The sequence below is a fragment of the Bos grunniens genome, chromosome 22 (genome assembly GCF_055505025.1).
Source record: "Bos grunniens cultivar Pamir isolate PY7600 chromosome 22, Bosgru_T2T1.0, whole genome shotgun sequence".
Classification (NCBI taxonomy): Eukaryota; Metazoa; Chordata; class Mammalia; order Artiodactyla; family Bovidae; genus Bos; species Bos grunniens.
In genome coordinates, this window is record NC_141186.1 from 23,413,275 (window position 1) to 23,426,699 (window position 13,425).

The window sequence follows — 13,425 nt, forward strand, 5'->3', positions numbered from 1 at the left end:
TGCAAACTCTTTGTGATTAATGGAAATTAGGAACATGAGAATTAATGTTCTTAATTAATGTTTTAATTTCAAAGATTTTTTTTCTTAAGTTACAGCACAAATAGAATAGTTAAAACAAAAAAACTCATGAAAACTATGCCCTTTATGACTGAATCACAGAGCTACAAAAGATTCAAGATCCCTAATTTGAACCCTTTCTTGTCAAATGCACAGCTAAACATGAATATGACTCCTCCACACGGGTTGTTGAAGACTGTGTAGACCCAGCACGATGCGCCACGCTCCTCTGGGCCATATGATTCATCGCACAGATGGGCACACTTTGGGGAGTGGAGCAGGGTGGTGGGTGCCCTGGTTGACTGGACACACACCACGGCTGTCCTGGGCCGGTCAGGGCGTGGTGTCGCTCTCCCGGTACACACCATACGTCAGGTTGCAAACAGTGCCGGTGGATTCTGGCTGGCACTGCTCTGGCTGGCTGGGGTCTCCGGTGGGTCTGTGGGATTTCTTAGTTGCCCTGCAGCATGTGGTATCTCCCTGGACCAGGGATCGAACCCGTGTTCCCTGCATTTAGATGGGCCACCCCATGTACAAGGGCAGCTGCTAGTTTTGGTTTAAGACAGTGGTTCACATGCATGAATCGAACCCTCAGTTGCCAGATCTTCCCATTTTTAAAAGGAAATGGATAACTACATGTGCCAATTCCTTCAAAAGCTCAAAATACCATAAAGACCAAACACATCCGCAGAATTCTCACTTGGGGTTCACCAGTTTTTGACCTCTGTCTTAACGGCAGAGGGAACTGTCATACCGGAACACGCGAAAGGCCTCTGGGGGTGAAGCAAACCTGTTGCTTTACACGCGCTTTTGCATAAAAGGTAAAGAACTGGAAGATTTACACAGTTCCAAAAGTAATGGATTCCTCACTACATTTTTAAAAATTTATTGATGCATTTAATTTTTTAAATGATTTGTTTTTTGAAATGTTTGGTTGCACCAGGTCTCTGTTGCTGACCACAGGGTTTCTCTAGCTGAGGTGAGCGGGGCCCACTCCTCATTGTGCTGAATAGGCTTAGTTGCCTCGTGGCACTTGGGATCTTCCTGCACCAGGAATCGAACTGTGCTCCCTGCATTGGCAGGCAGATGCCTATCCACTGAGCCACGAGGGAAGTCCTCATCCCTTCAATTAAAAATGACAACAGAATATGCCTAATAGTAAATCTAGCTGTGCTTTTTCTGAAGTTCATGATTCTTTGTAAAATCTCTTAGGTGTTTGTACTTGCTTGGCTCATTTTATTGGGCAAACCAGTATGGACCTTAATCTTCATTCCTGCAGGAGTGTATAGGAATGAAATAGTTGTCTTTAATCATATAGAAACACCTTTCCCTTCTCACCGTTCTCCCTGGCTGCCAGGATGACTTTCTCTGCATTACATCAGCCAGAGTTGTGTCTCCTGGCTCCCATGAGCTGCAGATCATGGGGGAGGGGACTGGGGCATGATGACTGAGAGCGGACGTGACCCCACGGGGCTGGGTACACCATTGCCCCAAACCAAAGGAGGGGTCTTAGTCAGGGAGGAGAGAGGAATTGGTGCTGGATCAATCAGCAGTGTCTCCCATTAAGGGTGCCATTCATTCATTCACTCTGTAAACATGTTTTGCGCACTTACTAGCTCTTGGGACACAGGATTAAACACAAGAGGCACAGATCTCTGACCTCTCCCACTAAGCTGACACTCTTGCAGTGAGGAGGATTTTAAAAAAAATAATTTTATGTATTCATTTATTTTTGGCTATGCTGGGTCTTCGTTGCTGTGTGAGCTTTCTCTAGTTGTGGCGCGTGGGGGCTACTCTCTAGTTTGAGGGCACCGGCTTCTCACTGAGGTGACTTTTGTTGCAGAGCACGGGCTCTGGGGCACGTGGGCTTCAGTGGTCACAGCTCCTGGGCTCTAGGGCGCAGGTTTAGTAGCCGTGGTGCGCAGCCCTGGTTGCTCCGAGGCACGTGGGATCCTATCGCTTAGGGATGTGGCCCACATGGCCTGCGTTGGCAGGCGGAGTCTTTACCACTGAGCCACCAGGGAAGCCCAGCAAGGAGGATATTTTTAAAAAGTAAGCCAGAAGGAAAAACACCAATAACGCATATATATGGAATTTAGAAAGATGGTAACAATAACCCTGTATACAAGACAGCAAAAGAGACACTGATGTATAGAACAGTCTTATGGACCCTATGGGAGAGGGAGAGGGTGGGAAGATTTGGGAGAATGGCATTGAAACATGTAAAATATCATGTATGAAACAAGTTGCCAGTCCAGGTTCGATGCACGATACTGGATGTTTGGGGCTAGTGCACTGGGACGACCCAGAGGGATGGTATGGGGAGGGAGGAGGGTTCGGGATGGGGAACACATGTATACCTGTGGTGGATTCATTTTGATACTTGGCAAAACTAATACAATTATGTAAAGTTTAAAAATAAAATTAAAGAAAAAAACACCCCCCCCCCCAAAAAAAAAGTAAGCTTCACAGTATTTTAGAAGTTGATCAATCCTCTGGGGGAAAAAAAAATAGATAAAACAGAGGAGGAGGATAGAGGGTGATGAGACTAGGGGTGGGGTTGCAGTTAGATGTTGGATAATCTGGGAAAGACTCCCTAAAGAGGGACATTACATCAAAGACCTGGAAGATGTAAGGGAGCGAGTCGTGGATCTGCATGAGCAAAGGGCATTCCAGGAAAAGGGAAGGGCTGGGGCAAAGGCCCTGTGATGGGAGTGGCCCCCTGCTTGGTTGTAACACAGAGGCCAGAGCAGAGGGAGAGCCTGGAGGGTCACGGGAGGTCAGGACTCGGGGGCCACTGGGCGGAAGTGGCTTACAGTGAGATGGGGAATGGAGGCGTGGTTCTGAGCAGGGGGTCACGTGGTCTGACCTGTGCTTTAAGGGGCTCACTCCAGCTGCTTTGCTGAGGATGAACTGTGGAGACCAGTAGTGGAAGTTGAAAAACCATTATTCAAGCTACTGTAGTAATCCAAGTGACAGATAATTGACTGCTTAGACCAAGGTAGTAGCTTTCTTTAACACATTAAAAATATACAGTGTATGCAGATGATAAAAAACAAAAACAAAGCAGAAAGGAGCCAAAAAAATTGTCTTCCAAGTCTGTACATCCCTTTCTACTAACATAGTGTAGAGACACCAGAAATTAAAAGTGCAGTGGGGACTTTTTTGATTTGTATTTTCTCTCATCTAATATTAGCCTCAATTTTATCCTATTAAAGGTAATTCTTGAACTATAAGACAAAGATCTTGTAAGTTTATCTTATAAGACAAAGCTATAAGTTTCCTTTCCCACTGGTTTGCCGAGCTTCTTATCAATGAACACGTTTCACAGAAGCAAGAAGAAATGTGAGCTACTCTGTGTGATGGCTCGCTTCAGGATAAAGTTACCCAATTAAAAATAAATGGTGAATGATCATGTTTTCCTTTTTGGTTTTAATAACCAGGGCTTAATCCAAGAAACCTGCTTGCTGAGATGTTTTTGTTCAGTAGTCATTTGTTGTTGCCCCTGTTGAAAGACATAGCTATGGATGACTGGGTAGACGGGGTGGTGGGCGTAGGGAGGGATGAAATGAATGCGGGAGCAGATGGTGAATGTGAATGAAGGCGAGGAAAAGGAGGCAAACGGGGAGCGAAAGGTGCACAGATGGCAGCGGCGGTGACCCGGGGGCCGAGCACAAAAGAAGAAAGAGGCGCGAGTGCCTCTCCAGCCACATCTGCCGACCCCGCCAGGCTCACAGCTGTCCTCTCTTCTCACAGGATGCTTGGCTGGCCCAGGGGCTCGGCGCTGGTGCCACCTCTGGGCAGGGCCCGGGAAGGTCAGAGCTTCCTTGTTTAGGGCCAGATGCTTCCCGGGTAAAGAAACTTCTGTTGGAGGTAAGCACAGTTCTTTGCAATTCTGTAGATCATAGAACTATATATTCTATAAACCGAGACTGATAATGTATATACGTGTGTACTTGTAATCACCCTTTTCCCTCCCTTCTTCCCTCTCTCACACACACACACGCACGCATGCACACACACACACACACACCTTTCTCTCATAGGTCTATCATTCTGTCTTGTATTTTCCTTCACCTGTCTAGAGTGACCATCTTACTTTCAATAACCCATCATGACAGTATATCCTATGTAGCTGTTATTAATCTATAACCTGTAGTGGTTCTGTATAATCATAAAAGGCAATGCTGTCGTGAATACTACAGCCATTATTAGCTAGAACAAACCTGAGACACTGCTTGGCCTACTTTCATTTGGCAAATGGATAAACTGATCATGTTTTATGGCTAGAAGCCGTAAAAGAATTGATCAAGGTCACAGAGCGGTGTTCGGGGACAGAAGGCGGAATGACACTGAAAGGATCCGTCAGCCTCTCTTCCAAGCTTTTTGGCTTTTAACTTCTCAGCGAGCAAACTTTGGGAACAAACGTATTTTAAACTGTTCGATTCATTGTTTTCTTCAGAGCAGTGCTGTTTCTTCCTCTCACCCTTCTCCTCACCATGTTTAGGTATTCTATTTCATCACTGAAAAGAGTGAAAAGACACTAATAAAGCTTTTGTCCATCATCCAAATAGCCCTCTGTGCACCAATGCGGACGGAGTTTTGGAGGAACAAGGAAAAGTAGCTTTATTTCGTTGCCAGGCAGAGATGGAACGCCACAGGCTAGCTCCTCTGAGACTGTGCCCGCCTCCTGGGGAGTAGGGAGACGTCTTATAGGCAGGCTCATGGTCTGGGGTCGGTGAGCAGGATCAAAGCAGTGAAGGTGTTGCGTTCTTCTTTCTTCTGCAAAATTTCGAATGGCCACAAGTGGCATCAGGCAGCTAGGTAACTGGGTCTGGTGGGCTCCTGGTTTATTGCCTATGACCTTTCTGAAATGAAGAATGCTCCAGGGGAGTGTGGGCAAATATAGCTAATTTACTTCCTTGTACAGCAGAAACTAACACAACCTTGTAAAGCAGCTACAATCCAATTAAAAAAAAAACATGAACGCCAGGTGACTCGGTGGAGTATATGATTCACACAGACTCAGACAGTGATTGTGGAATTCTTTTGTGAAGGACAAGTCTAGGTACATGCACTTTGAATAGTAAAAGTTAAAGTAAAACTAGGGTTGCTTAACTTATAGGCCTGTTTTGCCATTCACTCTTCCCTTTGTTATTAGGAAAACCCCATTTTTTATTTCTCTTGTAACACAATGACTCATTTTAGTTGAAGTAATAACGAGTAAGCTATTTATATTGACAATCTCACTTGCCAATCATAGGCCTTTCTCTGTTCTCTTACCATTTCTAGTATTTGTTTCAGACCAATGCTTATTAATTTTGGAAAATATATATGAAAACTACTTTTGATTGTTGTAAAGAAACTCGGGTATAACCCAGCCGGCTTTGGAATAACATGCATTTTCCCAGTCTTCATGTATACAGTTTTTATTTTAAGAATTGGAGCTAAGGCTGTATAAATGGGTTCCTATTTGCTTCCCGTCTCCCTTGTCAAGAGCAAGGTTGAGACTGAAGAATCTGAGCCTGTTTTCGTATGTGTGTGAAATGTCCTACCAGGGACGGGAACAGGCGAGGGCTCTGTACCAAGCGCAGCGAGCACGAAGGGCAGCTGACACAGCGCTGAGTCCCCGCGGTGCCGGCCCTCCTGCCTTTCCCGGCAGGCCAGTGTGCTGTCCTCCCCGCGGGCGCCGCAAGGGGGAGCTGTGGCCTGGGGCGCAGCAACAGAGGCGCTGCACCGGCCCTCCCCCGGCGGCCCGGGCGCCGCCCTGTCCCAGGCTCCTTTGCGGGTAAACAGACATGGCCGGCGAGGGAGACCCGGAGGACGCTGCGCACAACATGGGCAATCACCTGCCGCTCCTTCCCGGTAACTGTCTGGGGCCTGTTCCTGGCAGCGGGAGAAGGCGAGGCCGGAGGCGCAAGGGGCTCGGTGGGGCCGGGGAGGCTGGCGGGTGGTGCAGAACCTGCTCGGGGCCGCGGGCCCGGGACCGTAGTGTTTCTTGCTGCAGCTCGGCTCCCCCTACTATGGGGACGAGGGTTTGGGGAGGGAGGAGGCTGTCCCCAAAGACAGGGACTCCGTGCTCTCCATCCTCTGTGTGCCCAGAACTTGGCTCCAAGGAAATGGTGTGAAACTGAGTGGGGAAAGAGGAAGACTGGGGCCGCTCAGCATCCCAGACTTTTCTGGGACTTCATCCCCCGCCCCCCATAAGAGTGACAGCTAATTTATTAATTGCTTCCGTGTCACTGGCCCTGCCCCAGGCGTTTTGCGTGCATTTTCCCATTTTATCCTCCCCACGTCACTGTTGTAGTCCTGACTTGGTGGGTGAGAAATGAATTGGCAGGTTAGTGTGTGACTTGTCCAAGGTCACACAGTTACAGGGCCAGGAGTCCTAGTCAAATCTGTCTGTCTGCATAGCTGGTGTCTCTTAACCACCCAGGGCCCTGCCGGTGTTTGGTCTGTTCTTAGGCCTGTAGTTCAAGTACATGGTAGAATGCGCCTAATTTTAGATACTTAGAACTGGGATATTAAATTTGGGATTCTCTTTCCTTTATGTTTTGTGAAAATTTAGACCATGGCCTTATGTTGGAATAGTGGGCAGAAAAAAAGTCTGGAATAATTGTACAGTTTTGCCATGGAATGTTGTAGACAAGAGTTGCCTTGCAAGAGGTGTATCAGCCAAACTGAGACTTAGCGGAGTCACTTCACTGTGTGCCAGAAAGTGTGTTATATATCCTGAAGGTAAAAAGAGGTATAATGCAGTCTGATACTTGAAGAAGTTTATCATGTAGCTATGGTTCCTGAAAATATAACTAGCAGAAGGCCAGTGTTGTAGGCCAGATAAGTAAATCGTCAGAGGGAGGGATTGACTGTGGCTGAGAAGGATTGGGGAAAGGCCCTGTGAAGTGAACTGCAGACATCCAGAAGCATTATGACCTAGGATAGATTCGCAGATGATAAGGCCTGGAAGGTAGGTTGGGGCGGAGTGTTGGAAAGCTTGCATCTCTTGCCAGTGGGATCGTGAGTTTGTTCCATGGATTGAGAGAAGCAGTTGTGGATTTCAGACCTAAGGGAAGCTGTGCTTGGAGGATGACTTTGCCCACTGGGAGGGGTGTGGGCCAGAGGAGGAAGAGACTGAAGGCATGCCCCTGCTGTATGGAAAGGACCTTTTCCATGAAAATAGATTAGAATCAGAGTCAGTGGTCCATCTGGAAGCAACCTAGCTGAATTGAATTTGATCAAAGAGCTGAGCTGTTTTTTCAGAGACATCAGCCCAACTCTATCCCTGCCAAATCCAGTGTGTTAGGGAAGATGCTGATGTTCTGTTGGTATCCACATGGTGCTCCTGCATGAGATGAGTCATCACACTTCACCCTGGTAGCTCTGAACGGTGTGTTTTGTCAAAAAAAATTGAGAGTGCGAGGGGCTCAGAGAGACTGTCAGTACAGTAGTCATGCTCCTGCAAATCATGTATGCCTTATTTTTAGAAACAGTCATTTGTCCATACTTCCGTGGGGTATGAGTTGTTTGGAAGAGTATCCCTTTAAGTGCTTAAGTAGTTGCTTAATATTTAAGATTTGAAGAATCTGTCCCAGCCAAAAAAGAAGCATAAAATAATACATAAACAGCCAAGTAGAAGGAGGTGGGTTTCAGCCATATATAGGAGAAAGGCTAGTATAAAGGAAATCATTTTGAAATGAAGTCAGAATAGTTAAAATGTAAATTTAAAAATTAAGAGTTCTAGCCTTTGAGCTAAAAGTTGACCTTTAAAACTTTGCATAATAGAGCAGTAAAGTGTCAAAAGAGCACGATGAAAGCCATGCCGTCAGAATTGTAAATGCAAGAAAGTAGATGCAGTATATTTTTGTCATCGGTTTAGATTTTTCTTTGTTATCTCTTGGTCTCGTTGAATTTTTTTGTTCTTAGGAAAATTTTGTATGCAGTGTTAAATCACTGAACATTTGAATTTAAGTTGAAATAATTAGGTTGTTCTCTTTGACAAACCCTTATATCTAAGGACTTTGTAAGAATTAATGGAAAGTCCAAAGCAGTTGCCATATTGAAAAACATTTATATTTTCTTGTCAGGAACCTAGCTGGAGGTGGTTAGATTTAAATAATGATATGCACAGCAGAAAGTAACTATTTTGCAAAGCCATTTTATCTATTTAGAAGTTTATTTAGGAGCTTGCTTGCTTTTTAGTCCCTTCCTCTTTCCTTCCTTCCTGTCTTCTCTAGAAACGCTTTAAATGCTTGAAGAAACTTTATAGAGATTGTCTTGCTTGTGTCTGTCATTTTTCAAATGAGGAAACTAAGGTTTCATCGCGTGGGATGAATTGTCTGCTGTGTCAGAATCGGCTCCTAGTGAGGGAGAAGAGCTCCATCTCCTATGCAGAAGAATTTCAAATAATTTATGCAGGTGGTCACCCTTCAAGGAAGTGGGACACAATCCCTACCCCTTAGATGTGGGTTGTGCCTCATGGTTTGCTTCCCAAGAGTACAGTGTGGAAAAGAGGGGGAAAGGAGCTTTCCAGTGGAGAAGCCTGACCCATACGACCCCACCAGGTGATCCAGGTCAGCCTCAGCAGTTCTAAGACACGTCAGTGGTGTGCACCCTTGATAAGACATGACAAAAATGGCTCTTCACCTCTCTGGGCTTCCTCCCCAAGAAAATTCCGACTTGAGGGACATTCTACAAAGCACGTGACCAATAGTCCTCAAAACTGTCAAGGCCATCAAAAACAAGGAAAGTCTGAGAGACCCTCCCAGCCCAGAGGAGGCTAAGGAGACCTGACGACTAAATAACGTGGTGTCGTGGGCAGGGCCCCGGAACAGAAGTAGCATAGTTGATAACAACTCAGGAAATCCGAATAAAATGTGTTTAGTTAATGGTGCTGTGCCCACACTGATTCCCTGGTTATGGCAGGTGTGCCACACTAATTAAGATGTTACCTCTTGAGAAACAGATGTGAGGTATAAGGAACTCTCTACCATCTTTGCAACTTCTCTGTAAGTCTTAAACTATTCTAAACTTAAACACTGGTTTAAGAGAAGTAGTTAGAGTCAGACCCAGCCTAGACGCCCCCTCTGGCCTCCTCTTCACAGTACTGTCGAGATTCCCAAGTGTGGATGGTGTCCATAAGAACTCCTCTTCCCACGGGCCTGGAATCCCTAAGAAGGAATTATGTATTTGAACGGGAACGTAGCTTTTATATCCCCATTCCTCTGTTTTTTGTTTTTTGCTTATATTACTGTACTTTTACAGCAGAGGAAGAGGAAGAAGATGAAATTGAAATGGAAGTTGAAGACCAGGATAACAAAGAACCCAAGAAACCAAACATCATAAATTTTGACACTAGTTTGCCGACATCACATACAGTATGTAACTTTGTATTAGATCTAGTATGAGAGATGTGTACATTTAACTGTAGATAAAAGTTCTTGAAAATGAATGACTGCTTTTAGCATTACCTGATATTACATCACGCTTGAAGTCGTGGATGAGGATGTGGGCTTCTTGCCAACTGATAAATAGTGTTAAGCTTTAATTTTTAAGCAGTTTGGTACTTTGTCTATTACAAGTGATTCTTTGCACACTTGGCACCCTCCTTATATCTTGGCTAGTTATAGAACGGTTAAAGTACTGCTTATTCTCTGTACCGCAGGATTCCAGGGTGTTATTTAACATACTAGCATTTTATACTCATCATTTATACTTTTCAGACATAGAGATGCCGAGCTTAGTCAAAATCAAATGTTTTGAGCTTAAAAAATGCTCTGTAATTTGCATATGAGGTTCTTCACAAGGAGTTGAGACTTCCGCCTCCAGGAGTCACAGACTCCCTGTGGGACACCGATCCGGCGGATTTACTATTTACACGGGGGTACCTTCCACGTGCGCGTCTTTATGTCCGCTTGCGCGTGGCCTCTTGAGCTTGTGTTCTGTTGCCGTCCGTGACGACTGAGCCTGTGCGCCCCCCGCAGTACCTGGGCTCCGACATGGAGGAGTTCCACGGCAGGACTCTGCACGACGACGACAGCTGCCCGGTGATTCCCGTGCTGCCGCAGGTGGTGATGACGCTGATCCCCGGGCAGACCTTACCCCTCCAGCTCTTCAGCCCTCAGGAAGTCAGTATGGTGCGGAACTTAATTCAGAAGGACAGAACCTTCGCAGTGCTTGCGTACAGGTAAAATCTCAGGGTGAGCTGACTTTAACACTCTGTTGTGCACTCACAGGAGAGGTGGTTTTAAGGCAAAACTGACTACTGTTTTGCCTGCACAGAAGCTGGGACAAGGCTGTGAAGTAAAACACTCTCATAAAAAGCTTGGAAGTGGAAGTTGGAATATTTTGCTGTGATCATTACCATCTAAGTCAAGCTTTAACTTTCACACACAGTTAACTTTCTAGTATGTGAAAGTTTTAAAATCATTAATAGATAATGAAGAACAGTTCTAGAACCTTATTTTCAAGCGCTGTCTTCAAGAAAAAGAGGGCTTTTACACTGTTTGTAAAGGATGGTTTTTGCAAAGGAGTGATTGGTTATTTTCTGTCTCTCCAAATTCCCAAGTTGTCCTCTCGTAGACAAGTGGTAAGTTGAAGCTAAGTGTCAAGTGTCCCATAAGAACTAGAGGAAATCAGTGGCGGGGGCAGGAAGTTGATACAGGAAGTCCCCACTCCCCTCCCCACTCAGCCCAGTGCAGAGCTGCTGATAAGCGGCAGAAAGGATGATCTGCTGAATAAAAGAATGTTTAGCTTGGGAAATGACAGTTTAACCCCTGTCAGCTGTGGGTTATTTTCAATGACTAGAAATCTGTTCTTCTGCTACTGGGCTCTAATCGTACTTCCTGAGGCCCTCTCTATATATATCAGTTCCCCATGTGATTCTAAAATAAATAAAATTAAATAGCTTTGCAGCAAGAATGATATAAATTGTTTTCCCATGTGTATTGCTTTTGTCAACTTTGCATGTTTGAAAATCAAATGTTTAAAACTGTTTCCTTTTAAAAATTTACCTTGGAAGTAATGTACAGGAAAGGGAAGCACAATTTGGAACAACAGCAGAGATATATGCCTACCGAGAAGAACAGGATTTTGGAATCGAGGTTGTGAAAGTGAAAGCAATCGGAAGACAGAGATTCAAAGTCCTTGAGATCAGGACACAGTCAGACGGGTAAGAAACACTGTCTGTCTATCTTAAAACTCCTCAAACATCATAAAATGAAGTAGTTTTCTTATATTCTGTCTGTTTTGCTGACGTTCACATTTTATAGCTTTTAACTAGTTCTTTTCCCTTTGAAAGTGCAGTCTAGGGTTTCTAACTTTGCTGTGCATCATAGTGACCTGGGCAGTAACACTACAGACATGTGCGTTCCTGCTCTTCCTCCCATCCCTAGAGAGCGACCAGTCGGGGAGGAGGCCGCGGCATCTTTTCTGTTGATGTCCAGGTGACTGATGCCCCTCTAGGTTTCGGAGCACTGATGTATCCCCAGCAGGCAGTGTCATTTGGGACAGGGCTTCTTTGGGATCGAAGACCTCTCTTCAAATTGGGAAGGGTGGGAACTCAGGGCTCTGCGAGCTGTGTTCAGCATCAGGGGCTGCGAGGGCTGCGGTGGTCATGCTTGCCACCCGCTCTTTCTGGGTGTTGGAGACCATGTACCCTGCGTGCCCATCTCCACCGCAAATGTTCTCTCACTGCAAATGTTCTCTCACCGCAGTGGATCATATCTTTACTAAGTGGTCAGGAGGTGCTTGTCACCCCTGTGCCTTATACAGTTGAGAAATTCTCTGAGTGTTCTGTTTAGCACTTCCATTTTGGTGTGACTCTCATGTTAGGGTTTTTTTTTTTTCCACAGATTTAAGGAATACCTCATTCCTTAACGAGGAATGAATACCTCATTCCTTAACGAGGAATGAATACCTCATTCCTTAACGAGGAATGAATACCTCATTCCTTAACGAGGAATGAATACCTCATTCCTTAACGAGGAATGAATACCTCATTCCTTAACGAGGAATGAATACCTCATTCCTTAAGGTATTCCTTAAGGAATACCTCATTTTAAAAAATGCAGTTCACTTTGCAGACCTCCAAAAAAACCACAGAGCATTTGTCCTCATCACTGTGTGTTTCCTTTATAGGAATGGTTCTTAACTCTGGAGCATATAAATCACCAGTGAATCACTAGTGAAGTCTTAGATCCAAATTCCTGGGTCCTCCCAGCCTTAGGGAATTGGTCTCTTTATCTGTAGTCACAGTTGAAAGTCTTGTCAGACCTCTGTGTTGGACAGGTAATGTCTTCTGAAATCAAGAACGTTCAGAGGGTGGTGGTGGTTTTTTTTTTTTTTTTTTAAGATTTAAGAATATGAACTGTGGAGGGCAGTAACTTTTACGTGTTTCCACATAGTGGGCATTCATAAATGTGAGTGTACTCAGCCCCCCTTCGGGGCTTGAGCGAGCATAGGAGCAGGAGGGGTGGAGTGCCAGAGCCCGTGGGGTCTGTGCTCCCGCCTGGTGCTCCCTAGAGCACTCACTCCGGGAACTCTCACCGCGCTGAACACAGGTCGTCAGTGGCGTGTGTGTGTCTGTCCCTCAGGATGCAGGCTGCTCAGGCCAGTCGATGCGACTCCTGTGTGTTCTGCGCTTGGGACCATCAGTGTCCACGGATGAGGGAGCATCCCCCTGAGGGCCCTGTGCTGAGACAGCAAGCTGTTTGTGCTGTGCATTTTACTGATAGTTCCATTTTAAAAGTACTTCCTACCTTTGTGCTTATAAAATTTTGAATATTTGTGAGTACTATATTCCAGAAACCATAATAGCAAATTGACTTGGGGAAAAGTATATTTCTGAGGCTGTCGACATCAGTGACTTGTGATTGTGGAAAATTAGTTTGAACACAAGATGGCAACAGAGCCTTGACTCTGAAAGCAAGTAAACGGATATGCGTGGACTCAAGTAGAGATTAGCATCAAACTCATGAGGCGGGACAGGACTGGGAAGGGCCTGGTATTCCTCAGACCCACCACCACGGCTTTCACAAAAATGTCTGTCTTAAAAGACCTCCATGGAGTGAGAATTTTCTGGGCCCACTGCCCTTCTGGCCCTATGACTACCTTCAGTGGGAGTGGTGAGGTGGCAGAGACTAGAGAGGATGTGGTGCAAGCCCCTCTTTTTTCAGAAAGGGAACCTGAGTGCGATGGAGATAAGAAGTTTGCCCAAAGCTGTGCAGCTCGTGGGCACCACTGGTGAGTTCTAGGCCCTGGACTTCCAAACCAGTGCTCTTCCCACCAAACCAGAATCCCTCCCTTGCACATCTGCAGCTCAGGCCGGTTTCCTTGTGTCTGTAATGCAGGACCAGACGGTAGTGATCTGTC

General features: G+C 45.5%; 1 protein-coding gene across 10 annotated transcripts in view; it reads left to right on the forward strand.

Moving 5' to 3' along the window:
- Positions 1-13,425, forward strand: part of CRBN (cereblon) — a 407,739-nt gene that overhangs the window by 380,150 nt on the left and 14,164 nt on the right. For 8 of the 10 annotated variants that reach the window (XM_086366664.1, XM_086366666.1, XM_086366661.1 and 5 more), the window contains 4 exons: positions 3,814-3,930; positions 9,319-9,431; positions 10,038-10,240; positions 11,075-11,224. In XM_086366664.1, the coding sequence (XP_086222790.1) occupies positions 9,348-9,431; positions 10,038-10,240; positions 11,075-11,224 (437 nt within the window). In that variant the 5' untranslated portion in view covers positions 3,814-3,930; positions 9,319-9,347. Of the gene's footprint in view, positions 1-3,813; positions 3,931-5,841; positions 5,923-9,318; positions 9,432-10,037; positions 10,241-11,074; positions 11,225-13,425 lie in introns of those variants that run through there. The other 2 variants (XM_086366660.1, XM_086366668.1) reach the window with 2 other exon arrangements.